Below are 26705 nucleotides of genomic sequence, written 5' to 3'. Positions count from 1 at the left end.
GTAAGGGAATTTAATAATTTTTTTTTAAGTTTCCTTGTGGGCCAGGAGGCGCAGGAGTGCACTTACCTGACCTGAGGTTTCCTTGGAACCCCAAGGTCCTCACGCCAGCGAGTCACACTAGTCATGGTGCACCTGTCTCTCTGCCCCAGTTAAAATCAGGGCTCAAGAGATTTTATTTGTCAATATATTAATTTCTACATTATTAAACATAGAGCTTGCTGTAGCATTCATTGTGCCTATCACATGAAGCTCATGTTTATTTGGTAGCTTAAGGGATGCAGAGTGTTCAGGATCTCCGTGATGCGTTGTATCGTCAAAGCAAAATAAGTTATGAAATGCAAAGTGTGTTGCCAGGTCAGTGGGGGCTCAAGACATTAACATGTTGAAAGCTTTAAGAAGGCACAATTACTCTTATGAAAATAATATTTTTAAAAAATAAATAATATACCATGAAAAAAAATTTTCAAAGCAAAATAATACATAAATAAAGGGCAGATTATAACCAGCAGTGGGAATATGATAAATATCTCCATAGGTAATGTTTCTGTCTCCATGAGGATTACTCTTTTCACAGTACAAAAAGCCTTCAATAATTCTGTTACACCAATGATTTTGTTAAGCTCCTGAGTAAAATTCTACATATTTGATAGATTTTATTACACTACACAGTGGCTGGGACAACTAGGCCAATGTTGTCATGTCCTTGTAGTTCATTCAATGAGGGATATAACATTACACAAAGAGAATGGAAAGGCATTACTTTCACGGCAGTGCGAACATTATAGGGCTCATTGACCACCTAGATCATAAGACTCATTTGTGAGTTATATCAGGTATGCTTGCAAAACAGTTTTTTTAAAAAACTACCATTATACACTTACTATTAGTCTTGTACTGGGAGTTGGCCTCCTGTGGAGTGCTCATGGAGAAAAAAAGTGTACATTTTTGCTATTGCAAGAATGGCAAAATTGAGCTTGAGGGGGTTCACGATGCAGGCACACCACACCGGCAACTTAGGATTTGAGAATTCTTTTTTTAAAAAATTCATTCATGGGATGTTGGCATCGCTGGCAAGACCAACATTTATTGCCCTGGTGAAGGTGGTGGTGAGCCGCCTTCTTGAACCGCTGCAGTCCGTGTGGTGAAGGTTCTCCCACAGTGCTGTTGGGTAGGGAGTTCCAGGATTTTGACCCAGCGACGATGAAGTAACGGCGATATATTTCCAAGTCAGGATGGTGTGTGACTTGGAGGGGAATGTGCAGATGATGGTGTTCCCATGCGCCTGCTTCCTTTGTCCTTCGAGGGTTTGGGAGGTGCTGTCGCAGAAGCCTTGGCGAGTTGCTGCAGTGCACACTGGAGCCATGGAGCGCCGGTGATGGAGGGAGTGACTGTTTAAGGTGGTGGATGGGGTGCCATTCAAGTGGGCTGCTTTGTCCTGGATGGTGTCGAGTTTCTTAAGGGTTGTTGGAGCTGCACTCATCCAGGCAAGTGGAGAGTATTCCATCACACTCCTGACTTGTGCCTTGCAGATGGATGAAAGGCTTTGGGGGTGGGAGGTGGGTGGGGGGGGGGGGGCGGTGGGGGGGGGGGGGGGGGGGGAGGGAGAGAGGGTGTCAGGAAGTGAGTCAATCGCCACAGAATACTCAGCCTCTGACCTGCTCTTGTAGCCACATTATTTATGTGGCCAGTCCAGTTAAGTTTCTGGTTTATGGTGACCCCCAGGATGTTGATGGTGGGGGATTTGGTAATGGTAATGCCGTTGAGTGTCAAGGGGAGGTGGTTAGACTCTCTCTTGTTGGAGATGGTCATTGGTTGATATTTGTCTGATACATAGAAAATAGGAGCAAGAGTAGGCCATTCGGCCCTTCGGGCCTGTTCCGCCATTCAAAATTATCATGGCTGATCGTCAAACTCAGTACCCTGTTCCCGCTTTTTCCCCATATCCCTTGATCCCTTTAGCATTAAGAAATATATCTTTCTCCTTCTTGAATACATCTAATGACTTGGCCCCCACTGCCTTCTGGGGTAGAGAATTCCACAGGTTCACCACCCTCAGTGAAGAAATTTCTCCTCATCTTGGTTCTAAATGGCATACCCCATATCCTGAGACTGTGACCCCTGGTTCTGGACTCCCCAGCCATTGGGAACATGCTCCCTGCATCTAGCCTGTCTAGGCCTGTTAGAATTTTATGTGTTTCGATGAGATCACCTCTCATTCTTCTAAACTCTACTGAATATAGGCCTAGTCGACCCAATCTCTCCTCATACATCAGTCCTGCCAACCCAGGAATCAGTCTGGTAAACCTTCATTGGACTATAAACTGGTGTTGTAATAAAACTGTTGGACTATAACCTGGTGTTGTAAGATTCCTTCCATGGCAAGGACATCCTTCCTCAGATAAGGAGACCAAAACTGCACACAATACTCCTGATATGGTCTCACCAAGGCCCTGTATAACTGCAGTAAGACTTCCCTGCTCCTGTACTCAAATCCTCTTGCAATGAAGGCCAACATACTATTTGCCTTCCTAACTGCTTGCTGCACCTGAATGCTCGCTTTCAGCGACTGGTGTACAAGGACACCCAGGTCTCGTTGCACCTCCCCTTTTCCCAATCTATCACCATTCAGATAATAATCTGCCTTTCTGTTTTTACAACCAAAGTGGATAACCTCACATTTATCCATTTATACTGCATCTGCCATGTTCTTGCCCACTCACCCAACTTGTCTAAATCACATTGGAGCCTCTTTGCATCCTCCTCACAGTTGACATTCCACCCCAGCTTTGCATCGTCTGCAAACTTGGAAATGTTACATTTAGTTCCCTCATCCAAATCATTGATATATATTGTGAATAGCTGGGGCCCAAGCACTGATCCCTGCGGTACCCCACTAGTCACTGCCTGCTACTCGGAAAAAGACCCGTTTATTCCTACTCTCTGTTTCCTGTCTGTCAACCATTTCGCAATCCATGCCAGTATATTCCCCCCAATCTCATGTGCTTTAATTTTGCACACTAACCTCTGGTGTGGGACCTTATCAAAGGTCTTCTGAAAATCTAAATACACCACATCCACTGGTTCTCCCCTATCTATTCTACTAGTTACCTCCTCAAAAAACTCCAGTAGATTTGTTAAGCATGATTTCTCTTTCATAAACCCATGCTGACTTTGTCCAATCCCGTTAATGCCTTCCAAGTGTTCCGTTATCACATCTTTTATAATAGACTCTAGCATTTTCCCCACTACTGATGTTAGGCTAACTGGTCTGTAATCCCCTGTTTTTTCTCTCCCTCCTTTTTTAAATAGTGGGGTTACATTTGCCGCCCTCCAATCTGTAGAAACTGTTCCAGAGTCTATCGAATTTTGGAAGATGACCACCAATGCATCCACTATTTCCAGGGCCACTTCCTTTAGTACTCTGGGATGTAGATTATCAGGCCCTGGGGATTTGTCAGCCTTTAGCCCCATTAATTTCCCTAGCACTATTTTTTTTTACTAATACTGGTTTCCCTCACTTCCTCCCTCTCACTAAACCCTTGGTTCGTAAAATTTCTGGCAGGTTATTTGTGTCCTCCTTTGTGAAGGCAGAACCAAAGTATGTGTTTAATTGTTCTGCCATTGTTTTGGTCCCCATTATAATTTCCCCCATTTCTGACTGTAAGGGACCAACATTAGTCTTCACTAATCTTTTTCTCTTGACATATTTATAGAAGCTTTTACAGTCAGTTTTTATGTTCCCTGCTAGTTTACTCTCATACTCTATTTTTCCCCTCTTAATCAATCTCTTTGTCCTCCTTTGCTGAATTCTGAACTGTTCCCAATCCTCAGGCTTGCCGCTTTTTCTAGCAATTTTATATGCCTCCTCTTTGAATCTAATACTATCCCTAATTTCTTTTGTAAGCCATGGTTGAGCTACCTTTCCTGTTTTATTTTTGCGCCAGGCAGGAATGAATAATTGTTGTAATTCCTGCACACGTTCTTTAAATATTAGCCATTGCCTATCCACCGTCATCCCTTTTAGTAAAGTTCCCCAATCTATCATAGCCAACTCGCACCTCATACTTTCGTAATTTCCTTTATTTAGATTCAGGATCCTAGTTTCGGATTCGACTACTTGACTCTCCATCTTAATGAGGAATTCTATCATGTTATGGTCACTCTTCCCTAAAGGGACACTGCACAACAAGGTTGTTATTTAATCCTTTCTCATTGCACAATACCCAGTCTAGGATCGCCTGTTCTCTAGTTGGTTCCTCAACGTATTGGTCTAGCAAACCATCACGTACACATTCCAGGAATTTCTTCCCCACAGTATTATTGCTAATTTGGTTTGACCAATCTATATGTAGATTAAAGTCGCCATGATTATAGTTGTACCCTTCTTGCATGCATCTCTAATTTCCTGTTTAATGCCCTCCCCTACAGCTCCACTACTGTTTGGGAGCCTATAGACAACCCCCACCACCGTTTTCTGCCCCTTGGTGTTTCTTAGCTCCACCCATACAGATTCCACATCATGATTTTCCGAGCCAATATCCCTCCTCACTATTGCATTGATTTCCTCCTTTACTAACAACACTACCCCACCTCCTTTCCCTTTTTGCCTGTCCTTCCTAAATATTGAATACCCCTGGATGTTCAGTTCCCATCCTTGGTCACCCTGCAGCCATATCTCCGTAATCGCAACTATATCATAACCGTTAATATCTATCTGTGCTGTTAATTCATCTACCTTATTGCGAATGCTCCGCGCATTAAGACACAATGCCTTTAGACTTGTCTTTTTAAGATTGCTGGTTATTTTAGTTTTATTTTGCACTATGGCCCTATTTGTTTTTCGCCCTTGTTTTCTCTGCCTTCCACTATTGCTTCTTCCCTTTCTGTCTTTTGTTTCTATCCTTGTTTCCCCCTCCTCTGTCTCTCCCTGCTCAGGTTCCCATCCCCCTGCCATTTTAGTTTAAACCTTCCCCAACAGCACTAGCAAACACCTTCGCGAGGACGTCTGGTGCGAATGTTACTTGCCACTTATCATCCCAAGCCTGGATGTTGTCCAGGTCTTGCTGCATGTGGGCACGGACTGCTTCATTATCTGAGGGGTTACGAATGGAACTGAACAGTGCAATCATCGGCGAACGTCCCCATTTCTGACCTTATGATGGAGGGAAGGTCATTGATGAAGCAGCTGAAGATGGCTGGGCCTAGGACACTGCCCTGAGGAACTCCTGCAGCAATGTCCTGGGGCGGAGATGATTGGCCTCCGACAACCCACTACCATCTTCCTTTGTGCTAGGTATGACTCCAGCCACTGGAGAGTTATCCCCGATTCCCATGGACTTCAATTTTACTAGGGCTCCCTGATGCTACACTCTGTTAAATGCTGCCTTGATGTTAAGGGCAGTCACTCTCGCCTCACCTCTGGAATTCAGCTCTTTTGTCCATCTTTAGATAAAGGCTGCAATGAAGTCTGGAGCCGAGTGGTCCTGGAGGAACCCAAACTGAGCATCGGTGAGCAAGTTATTGGTGAGTAGCGATGCCCACATCCCATGAACGAATAAAAAAGTGCCACTTGATAGCACTGTCGACGACACCTTCCATCACTTTGCTGATGATTGAGTGTAAACTGATGGGGCGGTAATTGGCCGGATTGGATTTGTCCTGCTTTTTGTGGACAGGACACACCTGGACAATTTTCCACTTTGTTGGGTAGATGCCAGTGTTGTAGCTGTACTGGAACAGCTTGGCTAGAGGCACGGCTAGTTCTGGAGCACAAGTCTTCAGCACTCAGCCGGGATGTTGTCGAGGCCCATAGCCTCTGCTGTATCCAATGCACTCAGCCATTTCTTGATATCACATGGAGTGAATCGAATTGGCAGAAGACTGGCTTCTGTGATGATGGGAAGCTCGGGAGGACACAGAGATGGATCATCCACTCTGCACTTCTGGCTGAAGATGGTTGTAAATGCTTCAAGCCTTGTCTTTTGCACTCACGTGCTGGACTCTGCCATCATTGAGGATGGGGATGTTCACAGATTCTCCTCCTCCCATTAATTGTTTGGATGTGGAAGGAATGCAGAGCTTTGATCTGATCCATTCGTTGTGAGATCGCTCAGCTCTGTCTATAGCATGCTCATTCTGCTGTTTAGCATGCATGTAGTCCTGTGTTGTAGCTTCACGAGGTTGGCACCTCATTTTTAGGTATGCCTGGTGCTGCTCCTGGCATGCTCTTCTACACTCCTCATTGAACCAGGGCTAATTCCCTGCTGAAGTTTGTGTTGCGAATTTTTTTCCCTACTTTGAATAGGCTACTGGCAAATGAAGAGCTTGCCCAGGGAGCTTGGCTTGTGGGTACAAAGATCTGGAAGGGCAGCAGCTATTGAAGGGATGCAGTTCACCAAAGTGGACTGATTGTGAACAATGGATCAGCACAGACATGAAGGTAACACTAGTCTCTTTGATGTTGAAGATTTGATTACAGGACTATCATTGAACCAAAAACAAAGACAAGAAACAGCTCTATAAGTGTTTCCCTCAGAAGGATGGCACCACTAACAAAACACTAATGGTCCAATTAAACTAAAAGAACCTCTAAACAAAATGTCCTTAAATTATTCTGTTTGCAATGTCAATTATACAGTTAACATCCTGAAGTGGCAGAAGGTCTCAAGACCACGTGATCCCTCTCCAGGACTACCTGGATGTGCACAAGACCACAGAAGAGAGGCAGGCAGTCAGAATGAACCTTCCCATGGATCCCATGCATCATGGACTTGTGGATGGCAACTTTGGCTAGGTCCAGGAACAAACCCATGAGGAGTCCTTTGACTTGCCCGCCACCCCCAAAGATTTGGTTACAGGAGGTGCACCAAAACAACGTGCCCTATTTGGAATTTAAGGCAACCCTCTATTAAAAGCACAGGTGCAAGATATATAAAGGGAGGTCTCAGTCTGTCAATGCACTCACCCTGATACCTCGCACCTGGCTACAAATGAGGAAGAAGTTTGCTGGTATCAGGAATAAAACAACAAGTAAATGTGCACTTCTGGGGTCCAAAAACCATTGTAACATAGCAACGTCATGCACAGGATAAGGTATTGTTCCATCTAGCCTATTCTTCCAAATCACTCATCAGTCTATGGAGGTACTAGCCCTATATCCCATTTCCTAATAAGAATTTATCCAATCTTTTCTTAAAACCTGTCACAGTCTTCTGTTTCACCACCCCTGCTGGTAATATATTCCAAAACACTTTTACTATTTAAAAAAAAATGCCTATAATTCCTACTTTCTTTTGACACTCTTAACTATAGAAAAACTTACTGGGATCCAGATTTGCCATACTTGTAAAAAAAATCTCATCCTCCTCTTCTCATGACACTAAAATCTCTGAGTAGATGATCTATTCTCATAAGTTAGCCCTGTAAATTCAGGAATCAGCATTATGAAGAAAGAACAAACTTGCATTTCTATAGTGCCTTGTATGACCTCAGGACATCTCCAGGCACTTCACAGCCAATTAATTACTTTTGAAGTGTAGTTCCTGTAGGGAAATGCGACAGTCTATTTGCACATAGCAAGATTTCAAACAAGATAAATGATCAGATAATCTGTTTTAGTGATGTTGGTTGAGGAATAAATGTTGTCCAGGACACTAGGAGAACTCCCCCCCCCCCACCCCACTTGCTCTGCTCGAATAGTACATCCACCTGAGGGGGAAGATGGAATTTCGGTTTAATGTCTCATCTGAAAGACAGTGCCTCTGACAGTGCAGCACTCCCTTAGTATTGCACTGAAATGTCAGCCTAGATTGTGTGTTCACGGCTCCGGAGAGGGGTTTGAATCCACAATCTTCTGACTCAGAAGCGAGAGTGCTATTTGGCATTGTTAATTTCTACATTGTTTAAACCATTGAGCATGCTGCAATAAGGCCCCCTCCAATGCCTTAAACATGTGCCTGGGACTTGTTTCAAACTGCAAAAGGAGGCTGCTGGAAATTCATTTCTTTGGGACAGCTGCTTCCCTGAGACAGGTATCATCTTAGGCCTCTAAGGCTCCATGGGGCTCATGCCAGCCATCTCATCTCTCAACCTTACCCAACTCAGGGAGCACCTCATAATAGCAGTAGATTAAGGGCAAGAGCAATTGAGTTAACTGCCACAAAAGTTAGACATGGTGTTAAGAAGTAATTGTAGATTGAGAATTTGGGCATTTTTTGGACAATATTTTGTTCTGTAAAGGAAACACAGCTTATGCATAGAGTTCTGAGTTCATTTCTGTTTTTTGAATTTTGGTGGTTTGGATATGGCAGGGAAGCTGTAAACTTTTGTTTTAAGAAGGAAGTTTGTAGAAGTCTTCGATAGTGAGGGACATAATGGGGTCAGAGTGGAGAAAAGACAGGTGTAAAGAAGCTTGATGAGTCAACTTTTATTTATTGAAAGCACTGGGTTATCAGTTGCACTCACCTTTGTCTGGCTGCTGGTGTCCTATCCCATGTTCTCTCCTTCCTGTGCACCCTCATGCTGTGGGGAGAGAGGTTCTTCCACTCCCTCCAACATTATTGCTCTCAGCTTCAGGGAGGAGCTTTTCTTCATTGTGATATGATGCAGAATACAGCAAACTGCAATGATTCCCGAGATTCTCATTGAGCTGTATTACAAGGCTCCACCATATTAATCCGGGCACCTAAAATTTGACTTGAGAATTCCTATGGTCTGCTATATGTCACTAATTGTAGTCCCATGGGCTTCAATGTACCTGTTGTCCCCCAATGTCTTCAGAAGCCTTACTGCATTGAGCCTGCAGTCATTAATAAAGGGGATCGCCTGATCACCAATCAACTATCCGGATACTTGACTGTGAGGCTTGAGGGTTGGTAGGGTGGATTGTTGCATGTGAAGCTTCTTGGGTATCTTGCATTGATGTTCAGGATAAAGTGATTGGCAGAGCACACCAGCTGGAAATTAATAGAATTAAAGCCTTTCCTATTCATAAAATTGAGAGGGGGTTGTCATATGGTGCTTTGAGTGCCACATGCATTCCGTCAATTGCTCCTTGCATCTGTAGGAACCCTGCCAGTCTGTGGAAGTGGATAGCTGGAATCCATTGTCTGTTTCCATTGGGAATAATATCAATTGGGCAGCCCTGCTGAATAAAGAATCAGTGACCTTCTTGATGTAATGGTGATCAGTCGCCTGACGAATGCAGCAAAGTTCACCCGATGCTGCCTGAAAGGATCTAGTCACAAATAAATCCAAGTCAGTGACAACCTTGACTGATACAGACAATACTGTTCTGTTCTCAGTAGCAGCACAGAAAATAACTTCCTCAGTGTGGTATCCACCTCAGGATACCTTCTTGAGCTCGAACTGACACTTTTTTTTTGTCGTGGTAATTATTTGGGGTTTGTTTGGGTAGAAGTTAGGGAAAAAGGGTTGGAAAGGTTAACCAAACCCCCTGACCCCTTTTATATGAAGCGGATCAGACTCCCGGAGGGCCTAATTCTTTTGGAGGAAATACAGGTGTCATTTTTTTAGTAACAGATTTGAGGCAGAAGTCTCTAAACACTCATTTCACACTGTTAAATACCCAAAACCGGCATTAAGTTGGAGGAAAATCCAGACCATATATCAATAGCCCCAATAAATGCCTTGTTTATAGAAAATGTAACAGCCAGATTTAATCAATCCAATGTTTTATTCTGTAACCAAAGTACATTATAAACATTCTAAATATCCTACATGATTTATTTCAGTAAAACTGTTACATACTGTAAGGAACAGTCATTTATTTCCATGAAATCTTTTTACTGTCATAGAATGTGAAAACGGCAAGGGAGAAAAAAAAAGGATCAGAATTTCCCAGCCTCAGGCTACATATTCCGTCCTCTGACGATCCTAGTCTCATCTCATCTCAGACTATTGGTCATATTGGCATAAAGGTGTAATGTCTTTCCATGTAATGTTATACCCCTCACTAAATCCAATTCAAGGCCATGACAACATCAGCTCAGTTACAGTGTGTAGTGTAATAAAATCTTTCAAAATATAGGATTTCACTTAAGAATGCTTACTTCCTCCTCACAGTGATCATTGTTCCTTGGTGTCAGATTGCTTCATCCATTGCCATATCATCACACCAGTATCACAAAACTCATCCCTAGTCCCAGGAAAGGAGAAGTGTCGCTTATTCTTTACCATGTCCTTTATTTCATGAAAAATTGGTCTATTTATAATAAATTGTAAAACTCAGTGTAAATTCACCAATTCCTGTAAGCACTGTATTTATAATGAATGAGGTTGGTATAAATGCCTTGGTCCATTCACAAAACAATCAAAAATGATTGATGAGACCCCCCCCCTTTCTTAGGGTTTTATACTCTTACCACATACCTTTTCTGATTACCACAAGCCAACCCTTGCTCCCCAAATTTCAGGCCTTGAAAAGCAGTTGATAATGTTGTATATCTAGGATAAACAGTAAACCCCTTATATTGCTAATAAGCTCACTGGAAACAATACAAGACACCTCAGGGGCAATGTTCAACTGCCAGCCATCTGTTTCTCCCCTGAAAAATGGACAGCCAGCAGTTGACAAATTGGGTGGGGAGGCTGGTGGGGGGGGGGGGGGGGAAGTGGAGTACCTTGGCTGCTCCATTGATGCCCAAAGCCAGCCTGATGCAATTTTCAGGTAGGCCTGTAAATGAGCAATCAATCAGCCAGCTCACCTAAAACTGGGGTAAAACATCTTAAAATATGCAAAGAGGTCCTACAACGATTGCAGGACTAGATATGATTAGATAGCAGGAAGTGTTCTGGTGGTCCATCAACACTAACAACCTTGTAATTAAAATATTAGCATGTTAAGGACAATTTGGTTCCTCGCAGATTTCTGTTGCTGGCTTTGACTAGTCAAATATGAAGTTTCCATTTTGTGTGTTTTTAAAAAAAAAATAAGAGCCAAAGTAAAGGAAAAAGTAAACCATGGACAAATTACTCAATTTCTGCCAAAGATGATTTCTCCATACCATTTTGTAACTGATTATTCACCATTTGTAATTAAATGCCCATTTCCATGCAATACTTATACACTAATAATTCACACATAAAACCACTTCTATTTGCAACAGTGTCATGTTTTTTGTTGAAACAAATTCCCACATTTTCAGATACTGTAATGCATTGTTATTACTATATGTGATATTTTATGTCATAGGAACAGGAGTAGGCCATTCAGTCTCTCAAGCCCGTTCTGCCATTCGATTAGATCATGGCTGACCTCTGTGAGCTCCATTTGCAGCAAAGTATGCATGTGCAGTATTCATTTCAATCCAAGTTGAGCCTGCAGTCTGCTTAGAATTTTGCAAACTACTTTGGGTGGAAGAGAGTTAAAATCAGCTAGTCTTAGAATCAGATGTCAAATGCATATTGGGCTCTGCTGTTTGGCAACACAGATGTGTATGTATGTGCTTCTTGGTAAGTTGGGGGTGGGGTGGGGGGGGTGGGGGGAGCTCCACAATGTCAGGAAAATACATTTTAAACCTAAAATAACATAGAAATAAATACCTTTCAAATCTTGTTTAGTATTCACATTTGGTATTACACAATGGGCTCAATTTCTCTCTAAGTGCAGTCTTGGTATTTATTGTGGCATCTACCAATCTTGTAATAAAATTAAACTGCGTGGGTTAATGTCTCAGCTACAATAATGGATAAAGTAATTTCAATCAACAGGTTAAGCATATTTACACTAATATCACAGCATAATTTTTAGGCTTTAGATTTTATAGAATACTAAAACAAATTTTAGTGTACAGTAGGTGGCAACTCTATAGTATAACTTTTTGCACACAAAACATATCTGACTACCTAATACAAACCTGCAGTGGTTGTAAACTGGTATGAGATTTGAATCTATTTGAATCCAGTTTATTTAAACACCCTCCCAAATGCATATCTGTTCACAGTATTTCTTTCCAGTTCACTTGACTCAAATTGGCTTCCATGTTCACTGAAACCAAATCAACATTGTGTTTGTAACCATAGTATTTCAATACAATGACTGGAATTGGTTTTATTTTGTACATAAATGACCTAGTTTACTGTATTTTCTATTTTAAGGCTGCAATGGTATAGCCTCATGATGGTTTATAGAATTACCTCAACAGGTAGGGTGGTGGATGGGGTGCCAATCAAGCGGGCTGCTTTATCCAAGATAAAGCAGCCCGCTTGATTGGCACCCCATCCACCACCCTAAACATTCACTCCCTTCACCACCGGCGCACTGTGGCTGCAGTGTGCACCATCCACAGGATGCACTGCAGCAACTCGCCAAGGCTTCTTCGACAGCAACTCCCAAACCCGCGACCTCTACCACCTAGAAGGACAAGGGCAGCAGGCGCATGGGAACAACACCACCTGCACGTTCCCCTCCAAGTCACACACCATCCCGACTTGGAAATATATCGCCGTTCCTTCATTGTCGCTGGGTCAAAATCCTGGAACTCCCTTCCTAACAGCACGGTGGGAGAACCGTCACCACACGGACTGCAGCGGTTCAAGAAGGCGGCTCACCACCACCTTCTCAAGGGCAATTAGGGATGGGCAATAAATGCCGGCCTTGCCAGCGACGCCCACATCCCGTGAACGAAGAAAAAAAAAGTTTTTTTTTTGATTCATTGTTTAGCAAGGATCTAACATAAATAATATTGAAATATTGCCAGGAAAGTCTGCCTTCTCAATGTTGGAACAGAATCTTATGCATTATGGTATATTAGTTGTAAGGAACTTATTTAAGCAAAATATTATCTGGTCACAATGAGTGCCCATAGCTAATGGACATTATATCAACAAGTTTAATGAGTCAATCCACTCAGAGAAAGCACCCCAACATGCTGCAGGAACTTATTGAAGCTTGAATTGTTCAAGTGAATCACATTTTATCCCCCCTCAGAACCATTCCTTTGTGTAACATCCTCCTCACTCTTTTTGATCCACATGATCTTAAAAATGGTTTCCTTCAGAATTCCCTAACCAGAAAATAACGGTCTGAGGGATGGATCAAGGTGTGTGAGGGAGGCCATCATTTGAAGACAATTTATATTTGGAGCATAGTATTAACATTGTATACATGAGCCATTAGCTGCGATAACATTGGAAATTAGCTTATTCATGGTCGAACGATATGATGCCAGCAAAAATGATTTTGCAGTAACATAACTATAGGTGTTTCTAGCACAGAAGGAAGTCATCTGGCCCATCTTGTCTGTGCTGGCTCTTTGCTAACCCCATTGATCAGCTTTCTCCCCATAGCCCTGCATCTTCCAATTTCAAATATTTATCCAATTCTCCCTTAAAACATGAAATGGTCTCTGCCTCAACCATGTAAAGCATTTGATGCTTCAATAATTCTCTGCATTTCCAAATTTCTCCTAACTTCTCTCCTTAAACTGTTAATAATGAGGGATCACATTTAAAATTGTCACCCAGTCTCTTCGCTCTCCCCCTCCCCCCCCCACCAACTAGCAGAAATAGTCTTTCCCAATTTACCCCAACAAACCCTTCATATTTTTAAAACTCCTCTTCGTCTTCTTTGATCTAGTGGGAATACTCCCATTACCTCAAGTCTCTCCTCTTAACCATACTTTCCTATTCCTGGCATTGTCCTGGTGAATCAATGTTGCATGCTCTTATAGATTAATATTTGATGTCTTTTTTCTGCCTTAAAGACTTACTAGACTATTAGGTCAACAATAACTTTATCCCCATTTCTTCTAAAACATATATCTTTCTGATTAAGCTAACAAAAGGTTGCTTTTCTCTGAGGGTACATCTATACAAAGTTTTGGATCAATACAATAAGATTCCCTTTTGCAGGAATGCTAAAGCTAAAGTTTAAAATGTCAGGCTCAGTCCTGACTCTGGAGTGACAGAGAGTGACACTCCCCGAAGGTGATAATCTCAACGATTTGGTTTGACACTGCATGGATTGCAAATCCAGTTGGTGTCAATCCTGATTTACTGAGGGTTCAGAGGTCTGTTGTGCTATAATTTAAATGTTTAGAGAGCAGGGAGAGAGGTCTCCTCATGTTTACCTCCAGGCATGTGAGTGGCTCTCTTCTAAACAGCAGAGTTAAAGGTTCAGCAAAGCAGAAGCACAGCAATGTAAATTGGCTGGGACCCAAACCATAGTTGGAGACTGGTAGCTGCATTGCAATTTAGTGCTTCTCAGAGGCTGAGGAGATGCTGTATTGAGTTTAGAAAGATTGACTAGGAAACATCGCATCTCACAGCAGGGCCCAAAAAAAAGTGTGGCAATAGTCAGTAAGCCACACATCAGTGCTTTAAACTTTTATAAAGATAAAGCTAGAGTACAACATTCTTAAAGATAGTGATTTATTTTTGAAGTAATATTTCGGATACCCAAATCATTATATGGTTTTTTTTCTGGTGTATGCCTTTCATTGTCAGTTTTTTAAGTGCGGGTATTGCTTTACAAGTTAAGCTGTGCCCATTTCCTGCAGAACTGAAGAAACATTTCAATCATAAAAAGCACTGTGCCAAAAATTCAAGCATAACATGTTCAAGACAGTAACCTTAAGGCTATGCACATTTTCCAGTTGCAAGCTCATTAATTAGGCTGACTTAACTGAAAAACATTTTGAGTGGTACTATATGCAAATTACGTAACTGGCTCCTGCTTTGTCCTGCCTCTTAACAGGTGACCACTGTTGATTAAAATGAAGAATTCTTACACCTTGCTTATCAGAATAATCCACGACAACTTTTGCAACCATTAAAACTATGCAGCATCCATATTGCCCACCGGGACTTCTACTTAGTGAGGATAAAGCTTGTTTATAGATGCCTGATTCCATTCAGATGGGAGTTTCAGCAAGAGCTTTCACTCAACAAAAGAAAACAACCATACATCAGTGCAGGACCCTGAGGAGCATACAACCATTATTCAGCACTCGAGCTGACATTAGAATGCTATGTCATTTCCTGGCCCACTGACATTTCTTTGTCATATTCAATTGCAATACGCAAAATTTGCTGCAGTGCAAAACCATCATAAAATATAGCAACAAACTATTTTGCAAATATTAAGATCTCATGTGATGTTGCTCGCAGCAAGTCAGAGGTTACGCTGTTGCTGAAGAATATTGGGGTGTAGAAGTGGAAGAGAGGTGCACATCACCACCAAAAGGATTTGAAAGATCTCCTCAGAAACAGTGAAGCAATTGTTTTTTTGATTGGTTCATGGGGAAAAAAATGAATTAATCCTTACTGCAGATGGATAAATACATTTTCTCGCCCCAAACATTAACTGTCCATTTGTTTAGCATCTGAAATCTTAGTTTCAATTTAAAAATTTGGCGCAAAACAGGCGGTCAGTGGGAAGTCACTCCGATGATAGATCCAGTGAGCTATGTGCACCAAAACTACACTCCAATGCAGCTCAACTGTTGCAAATGGCGGGAAATTGGCCAGTTCCTATGCAGAGCAGGCCGACAATCCAGGCCTTGGGTGGGGGAGAAAGAGAGAAAGGAGATGAGGTGAACCTGGGAAGGGCCATGCACGAGTCGGAGTATTTTTGTGGAGCCAAGAGGAGCATTCCTGCACCTCCTGAAAAAAGGTGAAAAAAAGTTTTCGGGCCATTTCTGAGCAGCCTCCAGTGGTTCTGCTGTTCGTAGTAATCATTTTGTGTGCTGTTTTTAAGTTCAGAGTAACATAAGTTTAAAAAACACAGCTTCTGTAACTATTACAAAATATAAAAAAATAGCAAATTTCAAAGTCCAGTTTCATTTGTCAAATATGTAACTTAGCTTAAAAAAACTTGAATATAGTAACTTACATTTTTTTCTGCAAAGTTACGTTGCAAAAAGTTGAAGAGTTCATGCTTTACCTTGATTTGATTTATAAAAAAAAGTTACTTTCACTGCTCCTTAAAAATGTCTTGTCCTCCATAATTTTTCATCAATGCACAGTAGTACAGGGGGTGGGGTTTACAAAGTCCTGGCATACTCTCTGAAAGATCAATCTTACTGTCAATCATAAAATCAATCATTTCCAGGAATTGTAAGCACAGATACTTGCTGGGATCTATAGGCTAATATCTTGTTGAGTCTTTCAGCTGATGGCTATAGTCTGGGAAGCTCCATGTAATACACAGGCTTCCTAAAAAAATTGTTCCAGAAACATTTCGAACACAGAAAATGCTACTGTATAAATAAATGCACTCATTTTCTTCTAAATTTTGTATTTTTCAGTCTTTACTCTATTACACACAATGTGTCAATGTTATCTAGCTGCTTCAACCACTCCATCTGGCAGCAAGTTCCATATTCTTACCACTCTGTAAAGAAATTCTTTATTTGATTTGCTTGTGGCTATCTTGTATTTATAGCCCCTTGTTCTGGATTCACCCACAAGTGTGGGAACAGTTTCTCCACATACATCCCATCGAACACTTCAACATTTTAAAGACCTCTACCAGGTCTCCTCTTAGTCCTCTCTTTCCCAGAAAAAAGAGCCCCAGCTTGCTCAATCTTTCCTTATGGTTGCATCCTTACACTTCTGGCAATATCCTTGTAATTTTTTTTTGCATTTTCTCTAGTGCTTCAATATCCTTTTTGTCATATGGAGATAACAATTATCCAAGTGTGGTTTAGTCAAGGTTCTATATATATTTAACATTACCTCCCTGCTTTTGTATTGTATTTCTCTAGAAATGTACTTTGTTAGCACCCTTTATGGCACTTATCAACTTGGTTGGTACTTGTAATTTATGTATCTGTATTACTAGATCTCTTTGGTCCTCTCCCCATTTGGTTTCTTAGCTTCTGAGGAGTAAGTGGCCTCCTTATTCTTCCTATCAAAATGAATCACCTCACACTTTGCCCTATTGAATCTAATTTGCCAGTTAACTGCCCACTCAGCAAGCCTTTTTATGTCTTCCTGTATTTTGGTGCAATCCTCCACGTAATTAGCTGTATCCCCCAATTTGGTATCATAGAATCATAGAAGTTTACAACATGGAAACAGGCCCTTCAGCCCAACATGTCCATGTCGCCCAGTTTATACCACTAAGCTAGTCCCAATTGCCTGCACTTGGCCCATATCCCGCTATACCCATCTTACCCATGTAACTGTCCAAATGCTTTTTAAAAGACAAAATTGTACCCGCCTCTACTACTGCCTCTGGCAGCTCGTTCCAGACACTCACCACCCTTTGAGTGAAAAAATTGCCCCTCTGGACCCTTTTGTATCTCTCCCCTCTCACCTTAAATCTATGCCCCCTCATTACAGACTCCCCTACCTTTGGGAAAAGATTTTGACTATCTACCTTATCTATGCCCCTCATTATTTTATAGACTTCTATAATATCGCCCCTAAACCTCCCACTCTCCAGGGAAAAAAGTCTCAGTCTACCCAACCTCTCCCTATAAGTCAAACCATCAAGTCCCGGTAGCATCCTAGTAAATCTTTTCTGCACTCTTTCTAGTTTAATAATATCCTTTCTATAATAGGGTGACCAGAACTGTACACAGTATTCCAAGTGTGGCCTTACTAATGTCTTGTACAACTTCAACAAGACATCCCAACTCCTGTATTCAATGTTCTGACCAATGAAACCAAGCACGCTGAATGCCTTCTTTAAGAGGCCCTATTCTCTCCCTAGTTACTCTTTTGCCCTTTATGTATTTGTAGAAGATCTTTGGATTCTCCTTTGCCTTATCTGCCAAAGCAATCTCATGTCCCCTTTTTGCCCTCCTGATTTCTCTCTTAACTCTACTCCGGCAATCTCTATACTCTTCAAGGGATCCACTTGATTCCAGCTGCCGATGCATGTCATATGCCTCCCTTCTTCTTTTTGACTAGGGCCACAATCTCCCGAGTCATCCAAGGCTGCCTACTTCTACCAGCCTTGCCCGTCACTTTATAAGGAATCTGCTTACCCTGGAACCCTGGTTAACACACTTTTGAAAGCCTCCCACTTACCAGACGTCCCTTTGCCTGCCAATCATCTGTAAATTTTAACACCATACCTCCCAATTCCTGAGTCCAAATCATTTTAGTATATTGTAAACAATAGTGGTCCCATCACCGATCCCTGTAGGATATCACTTCCCACTTTCTGCCAGTCCGAGAAACTTCCCTATCTCGTACCCTCTGTTTTGCTACCTGGCCCCTGACTTCATCATGCCCTGACCTTTGTCAGGAGTCTCTTATATGGCACCTATTAAAGGCCTTCTGAAAGTCCATATATACCACATCCACTGCATTGCTCTGTATACTCTTATTAAAAGGTTGGTTAAACATGACCTTCCTTTTAGAAATCCATGCTATTTTTATTATATTTTCCATTTCTAGATATTTTGTTAGTTCATCTTTTAGCAAAGATTTTAGTATCTTTCCTGCCACTGACAGTAAACTAACTGGTCTATTGTTGCCTGGATTGGTCCCATCTCCATTTGTGAAGATATGAATTACACTTGTTGTTTGCCAGACCTCTGGCACTATTCCTTTTTCTATTGCATTTTTGTATATGGAGACGAGTGCCTCTGCTATCTCTTCCCTAGCTTAAGTATCTTTGGGTGCAATCCATCAGGACCTGGGGTCGCATCCTCCCTAAGTTTGGCTAGTATCTCCTTTCTATCTTAATTGTTATGATATCCCTTTTGACTTCTTCTACCAGTGTCATTTTCTCTGTGTAAGCATCTTCAGAGAAAACTGAGGCAAAGTATCTATTCAGTATCCTCGCCATTTCAGTATTATCGCCTGTGAGTTTACCTTGCTCATCTCTTAGTGGCATTTTTCCAATCTTAATTCCCCTTTTGTTACTAATGGGCCTATAATACTTTACTATTTCTTTTTAATTTCATATTTCCTCTTTGCCTTCCTAATTTTCTTTGTTAGCTCTTTCCTAAACTCATCACATTCTCTTTTGTCATCATCTTAATTGATTATGCATTTTCTGTATGTCTTTTCCTTTAGAATATATATATATATATACACATATATTAAAAAATTGTTATAAATTTTATTTCCAGTACAAAGTTTTTCAGTTGCTGAGAGTTCAACATCGTGGCTAAAAGAATTTTTTTTTAAATTGAAGCCATTTGACTGATTTGTCACCTTTTTTTTCCTAGTAGCTGTTGCTATTCTGATTTGTAGTTTATTTTGATTTGTAAGTTTTTAAGTATCACAATTGGTGGTTTTCAATGCTGCCTGCACTTGATGATGAGTGCCATACCTGTTCAATTGTGATTAATCAGTATGTTTGAGACGATCAGGTGCAAGTGTGAATTGGAATGGATTAAATGCACAAAATGTATTTTTGTTTGTGTATTATATGGTAGTGGATCTCCCATTGTGGTTCTCATGGCAAGTCAGAGGATACACTATTTTAGAATGACATAAGTGTCATACCACGTAATGTGAAATGCATTATAATACTTTGTAATATAAATTCTTTTTGTTTTGCTCTTTTGTCTTCCACACTTTCTCTGTGCTGCTCTTTTGGTAAAGGACTGGTAACACACTTTTCTCATTGTGGTAGCTTATTATTTTGTCTGACTTTTCCTCAATGCTTTTGCCTTAATCTTCAAGTCTCTACTCACTTCTGTATGTTGTCACCATCGCTGTATAACTCTCATGTTCTTTTTCTGATGTGTGTAAAATCTGTTTAAGACTTAGAGTGTGCAGAAAGATGAGAGATAACATAAAGCAGGCAAGAGGTCACCAGAGAGGTACTGCAACATGGGTTATTAAGAAGGAAGATGAATCTGAACATTATGCCAGGAGGGACTAAGAAAGGGTTACAACTGGAAGGAAGGGATGCTGGAGAAGAGCAGGAAGCATTTGAATGACTAACAGATAGAGGGAGATTTTAAAAACGCAGCAATTGAAATGTATTAATTTTTTAAAAATGTAAATAATAGCTGGTCACCTATTATCCAATTCATTATTTCAGTAACCCGTTGATTTGAGACATTTCAACCTGATAAAGCATGTGATTTTTTTCATACCTCCTCCCAAATGAGCTTCAAAAATATATGGATAAACAAATCCAACTATATAATGTAGCACAGGTAACTCGTAGATTGAAAAAGTTTCATAGGAAATGAGAGCCGCTTGATCTGGGAATAGCTGGGGTATGGGAACACAGGAGTCTTAGAATGTCCAGTGGGTTTAGTGTGTGCAATTTGGGGTAGATAAGGAAGCACATGGGCTGGAAGTGTTCAGTCAGTCCAACCATGCAGAACACGGGGGTAGGTGAACGGGGAAGCATCCAAAGTGGGTAACTGGACCAGAAGCAATCAGGGCAGCAAGAAAGCAGTCCTGGAACTACTCTAGCTGGGTGAGCAATTATGCAGGTAGATCAAAAGGCACTCCCAAGTGGGCAGGAGACCTTTACAACCCAGTCTGCTCTGACCAGAGTAATGCTAGATTCCCCTCAAAATCCCAGGAATGAATTATTCCTCCCCCACATCCTATTTTTCCCAGAACTATGAGGCTGCATAATTCTTTTGTCCAAGTGGCAATCTATTTATTTGTGAATCAAATGTAAGAATACCAGGGAGAAAGGTGGGGGCTGTGGGCCCCAGACTTTTAAACTCAAGGCCTGTGCATTGAGAGTAAAACAAAAGTAATATTCCAAAGAGACAGTAAAAAGAGCAACTGGGAATTCTTGTTTCTGGAACAGCAATTAGACACATGGATGGTTTAATAATCATAAATTTCATAAATAAACTCCTAGTATATCCAACACAGAATACATTATGACAGCCACGGATTGAATGTCCATTTGCCTTTCAATAACTGATTATATTGTTAGTGGTATTTTCTTTTGAGAGAGATAGAGAGCGAGCACGAGGGAGATCAAATTCATCTTAAAGATAAACGTAAATACCTCAACTTAGAAAAGGTCAGCTAAATATATAACTGTACAAGAATGAAATTCCATTGGTTCATCCATTGGGCCTGATCAATCTACTGTTCAAGTACGGACTGTGTGTCCTGATTGGACACTGAGAAATAGCCATTTTTCTATATTCTTATATTTCTGCATAAGTTTTGTTTATTTAAGTAAACTTAGCTTTAAAAAGATGTACATAAGTGAAGGGTGCTAAATACAAATAATGACCATTATGGTTGACTTAGTGCTGTGATCAGAACATGCTACTATTTTCAGTGTGATCATGCCCATATACTTAGGGCTGCAGAAACCCTAATATACTTTGTGGAAGACACATAAAATGCTACAGAGAGAGCATTATTACAGCAAGTGTGCTTCATTGTTTATCTTCATGAAGCCGGGAACACTGATTAATGGATATTATATAAGGAATCAAGTGCATCATAGAATGTTGCCATGCAAAATTGATGTATTATTAAAAAAAAGGTTCAAGATACAAAAGTTGCAAAAGTCAAAATGTCAGGAGTCCGGACACATGACCACTAAAATACACTATGGTATGAAAGTGAACATTTAATCAAGATTTTAAGTAGCAGTTGTTAAGAACCTGTGCATAAGGTTCTTCACAGAGTTAAATGGTGGGTCATTTATATGTGAGCCAACCAATTAACACGTGAAAGTTGAATGCATAACTGTGCCATGGTGACTCATCATATACAAATCTTACTACGCAGAAATTTGCTTTGTTTTCTCTCTCCATTTAGCTGTGTGGTAAGTTTTTTTTTAAAAAGTATTAGGCTCCCTCATTTTTCCTTCAACCTTCTAATGACTGCCATGTGCTATGCAAAATCTGTGGCTAAGAGAGCACACAGGCAACCTGTTTCCAGGTTCAGACATCAGAAGGTGTACAAGCGCAGCCAAGGATAATATTGCCTCCAAAATTCTCCTGCAGCAGCATGGCAGAAATCAATAACTCAGTGTGCAGAGGACTGCAGCCATCATCTACATACCACCACTTCATGGAACAGTGTGCAATTGCTTCAACACACTCCACCATTCACCATTGCATTGTCCCTGTAGGAGGTTAAATATTTAAAACATTTTGGTTTTACCATTTTATCTTATCACTGGAAGAAGGTTGAATTTCTAAAAGTTATACATTCTACATTTACACTGTCCCCTCAACACCTTCCCAAGATGGGAATTTGCTGTATTTAATATAGAAAACTGATTTTTTAAAACTTGAGGAAATTCAAGCAACTAGATTTTATTGAAAAATGTGGCCTGTGATAAATACAGCAAGTTGACAACTCTGCCCATCAGCTCCCTCCAAACCACAAGAGTCATTTGGGAATATGCACTCCAACCTTGAACATTGTAGAACTCTTTGTAGCTGGTATTCGAGTTAAAAATTTGTATCCAGCCAATCTTACCAAGAATCCAGAACCAAATATAGGATACTGCATGTTATAAAAGTGAATTAGCCAAAATATTTAGTTTCCTATAATGTACAAATCTGTTTACTATGTTTCTGAATTAAACAAGAATATTAACACTAATGAATAAACACCAGCTAGTATGACAATAGGTTGACATTCAGTGTTTAAAAACATTAGGCAGGTCACCGACATTAATAAAATAGAATGATCCCATTTACTAATGGTTAGACTGGAAAAAATGAAATAGCTTGTGTTAAAAGCTTCAAGAGCTGTGCTACATTGGGAACTGTGACCCGTGCACTTTTTCTGTTTTGCAGCAGTGCTATTAATCCCCTTAGGATTATCTCACGGAAGAGTATTTTTGGTTTGCACAAAAGTAGAGAAACTGGTTAGCTACATTTTTTTTCCATAGAAAACCTATGTCAGACCATAAGACTAGATTTGATGCTGTGCTTTGGTGCAACTATGTGATGTGCTGTCTTTTCATTGCTCTCTCCTTCTCTGCTGTTGTCAAAGGTTTGCTAAAGATTAGCTTGCTCAGTCTCAAAAATTCTTAGTGCCTGTTTCATTCACTTACCGTGGCAGGCTCCATCAACTTCCTCATAGCCAATGCTGCAGACACATCTTCCCAATGGAACCAACCAGTCTCCATCTGCACCGCAGTAAAGTTTTGGTGTATCTTTCTCCTCTGCATTCTTTACACAGGAACCTCGAACCTCCACAAGGGAAGAAGAATCAACTCTGGGGATTGTGTCGGGAAACACTGCCAAGTTGCGGAAAGTAAATGGGCATTTTTTATAGTACACGCGCACAGAGACAAGAGCAATGCAAGCTCCAATATCCTGAAAGGCAAGGTAAAATCCCTTTTTGGTTATTGGCCCAACTTCACGGATCTCAGTGTTCAGTTTAAGTATACGATCTCCTAGATCCATCTGAGTAAAACTCTCATCAGCTGCAATTGTATCAATTTTGGTATATTGATTTTGTTTGAACTTAACTCCATGAGACTCATTTGATTCCATGTAATATAGATTGAATGTTTCTTTGCAGGTCCCCAGAACCCAGGGAATGCTGTTGCAATCCCTCAGGGTGAACTTTAATTCAACATACACTTTCTGAGCTGCCTCACGAGAAATCCAGTTAGTCCGCAGCCAGTTGTTTTGATTTTGTTCCATCACATTGCAGACCTGGTAGGTGTGGATGGGTCTGTTGTGTTCATCCATTTCTGGGATAGCATCCCACTGCAAAACAAAAACAAAAATCAAATTAAGAAACTGAGCAACTCTGGATTCAGTTCAATTGTGGTCCACGATCATAATCTAAAGGAAAAATATCTAGTCTTATTTGAAACAAAATGTTATTTGGAAACAATGTTATTCAGAAAACAGACAAGGACACAAACTAATTTTGTAACCAGATATTAAATATTTGACACTTCTCCCATAAAACTATTATGTGCTTGAACTATGGTCTCTTAATTGCACTGTAATGAAAATGTACTGGTAACCAGATAAGATTGGGCAATCAACAAATCCCAGTGTGAGACCAAAGCAGCTCCACTTCTTGGAATGTATTTTTTTATGCTGTGATAAGGATAGTGCTATATAATGTTTTGCTTCATGCAATATGTTTTTGAACCAACATGGGTAATTTTCAATGGTGTAACTGGCTTAGAAAGTGACTGCAATCTACCCAACAATAAATACTATTCTTACATGTGGCGGTGAAGACCGTTACATACTTTAAAAAGAGGTACCCTTGCTGTTCACATTAAATAGACCAGGGAAAGTGGCTGCCCTGCTCCAACCGTGACACCAATATGGCAAGCCTGTCCAGAGTGGAGCTGGGTGCAGAGGAGGGATGAGAAAAGAAGGGGAATAGAGAGCAGGAAGGCTAGGGGGTGGAGAAAGGGGGCCAAGCAGATAATCCATGTGACCAAGGGATGAGAAGAAGCTGTTTAAAGAGGTGTGGCTAGGCCTAGGAGAAGAGGGAAGGACTGGACAACATGAGTGCTGAAACTGGGCAATTTTTATTATAACCTTAGAATTTATATAAAAAGATGTTCAAATTTATATTATATATAGAGCAAAATAACAACATCTAACAAAGCGTAATAATGAAGACTGCAGCAGGTAAAGAACAAAACTTAGTTGTACAACCATCCAATTATGCATTAATCGTGATTGAGTTTACATAGCAAAATTCATTATAAATGTAGACACAGGAATTTATAATGGGAAAAAAATTGACAGTGCGGCAAAAACATAAGAAATCAATTTGTACAGATGCAAGATTGTTCATTACATACACATTTAATAATACTGGGTTTATTAACTGGACAAATATATTACACATTTTATGCTGTTATTACACAGTCTCAGCTTTTATATTGAAATAAGCAGTGTAATGTATCTGGTGGCAATGCAAATTTTTCAACTTAATTTTTGTGTTACCAGAGAGCCAATTGTCCAATCAACTCTGTCAACATTTAAATTGAATCTTCAGATACATGCAGAACTCCATTTGCCTTGGCCAGGGAATGATACACTGTCGGCTCTAACTCCAGTCCCTTAAATATATTCCTAAACAGATACTGGTTTCAAACCTGTCCTTGTGTAGCAATGCTATTAAGTACCTTTCTAGTAATTCAATCTGATGTTCATTGGGACAATCTAATCTGGAATAGCCACAAGTATACAAACAGGACCACAGTTTCAAACTCATTCACTCAATGAAAAAAGTTAGATTTATTTCACAGAATTAATGAATTCCTTGACAATACTTTACATCTTTCCATTTAAAATTATGGAGTGTTTTTATCCCCCTCTGCCTGGGTGGGCAGTTAAAATCACCTAGGTTACTTACCTGCGCTGCAGTCACCCAAGCGTAATTTTAACCTGCTCGAATGAGCGGAGGGCAAAGACACCCGCTCAAAGGCAAGAGGGTCCATTTTTTGCATTTGCATTTGCATGTCGGGCATCAATGTCATCGGGACTCGACTACAATTTCAACTCCGCAGCCTGAGCGGGAAGTGGCAATGAGTTTCCTGCCAGGCCAAGCTAGCGGGGAAGCGGATCGGGGCCAGTAAAGACCCTAAAGCTAAGTTTTTTGAATTCTTTCCTTGTGGGACCAAGAGGAGCAGTAGTGTACCTCCAGGCCTCACAAGGAAAGCTCAGGACTTTCCTGCCACAGACTCGCACCCCACCCCAATCGTGAGATCCATTCCCCACACCCCCGGCCGGGACAGCCATAGCACCTAATCCCGCCACTTACTAGGTCTCAGCGGCAGACTCTGGGACACATGATTTTCTGTCGCTTCCCGCCCAGAATGGTTGGGAAGTCTGCCAGCAGGATTTAATTGGGGCCCTAAAGTTAAAAAACCCTGGGCCTCATTTCTGGAGCAGCAGGTGAGTTTCCAACTCTCAAAACTGCTCACCTGATGCTGAAAATTGTTCCTAGTTAAAATTGGGCCATATATCTTAGATGCTTCAGCTCCTCTACTATTAGAAGAAATATGGTCCTGTAAGAAAAATTCTCCTTCAGTTTAACTATGCAATCTGACAACTTGTCAGGCTTCTCGTTAAGGCGGTTCTTAAAAATAGAAGGGCATATAATTTTACATGATCCATATGTTAGTATTAAAAAAATATATTACAAGCATAAATATCTTACATTTTACAACCTACAGTTTAAGAATATCAACGAAACCACAACTATCCATTTCAACTCCTGTCACCTCTATTAATCTCCCTAGCTGCGCACTCAGACTGAATCCAGTGGTGTGCAGCTTCAATGTTCGGTTCTATCTTTATCCAAGCTTTTAACCCAACATCTGGTTTGTTACCACAATTGCATTTTTCCATCTTCAGTTTGGACTCCGACCTCACATTTCTTTCTCTTCACTCCTCATTTACCAAAACCTTTATCCACATATTTTTAAAAATTGCCTCGAGGATTGATTTCTCAAACACTCTCCTCGTCAGCTTCCCTGACTCCATCCTTCACAAATATTATCCACTCCAGAACTCTGCCACCCAAATATTATCCCACACACCCATAACCCTCATCCTTTCTAAGCTCCACTGACTCCTTGTACCCCACCCAGTTCATTTCAAAGGCTCTCAAACTACTTTTTAAAATCCTTCCATGGCATTGTTCCACATTATTTAAGTAATCTCAGCCATATGTTCCAGTCTGGAACTGGAGAAGGTGCAAAAAAGATTTTCTAGGATAATAACAGAACTGAGAGGTTATACCTATCATGAAAGATTGAGCATTTAGAAAAAAGACTGAGGGGTGACCGGATAGAGGTCCTTAAGATTATAAAAGGGTTTGATAAGGTAGAC

The 26705-nt window shown here is 40.8% G+C and overlaps 1 protein-coding gene across 1 annotated transcript in view; it reads right to left on the bottom strand.

Annotated features, from left to right (window-relative positions):
- The window catches only part of epha6 (eph receptor A6), a 475249-nt gene extending 451652 nt beyond the window's left edge, over positions 1–23597 (bottom strand). The window contains exon 1 of the mRNA XM_067992840.1: positions 22937–23597. Within this exon, the coding sequence (XP_067848941.1) occupies positions 22937–23582 (646 nt within the window). The 5' untranslated portion in view covers positions 23583–23597. The remainder of the gene's footprint in view (positions 1–22936) is intronic.
- Between the last annotated feature and the right edge of the window lie 3108 nt (positions 23598–26705).

This window comes from Heptranchias perlo, chromosome 11, assembly GCF_035084215.1.
Source record: "Heptranchias perlo isolate sHepPer1 chromosome 11, sHepPer1.hap1, whole genome shotgun sequence".
NCBI lineage: Eukaryota > Metazoa > Chordata > Chondrichthyes > Hexanchiformes > Hexanchidae > Heptranchias > Heptranchias perlo.
Note: the sequence above shows the minus strand (reverse complement) of the source record. Positions and strands in the feature narration are given on the sequence as shown.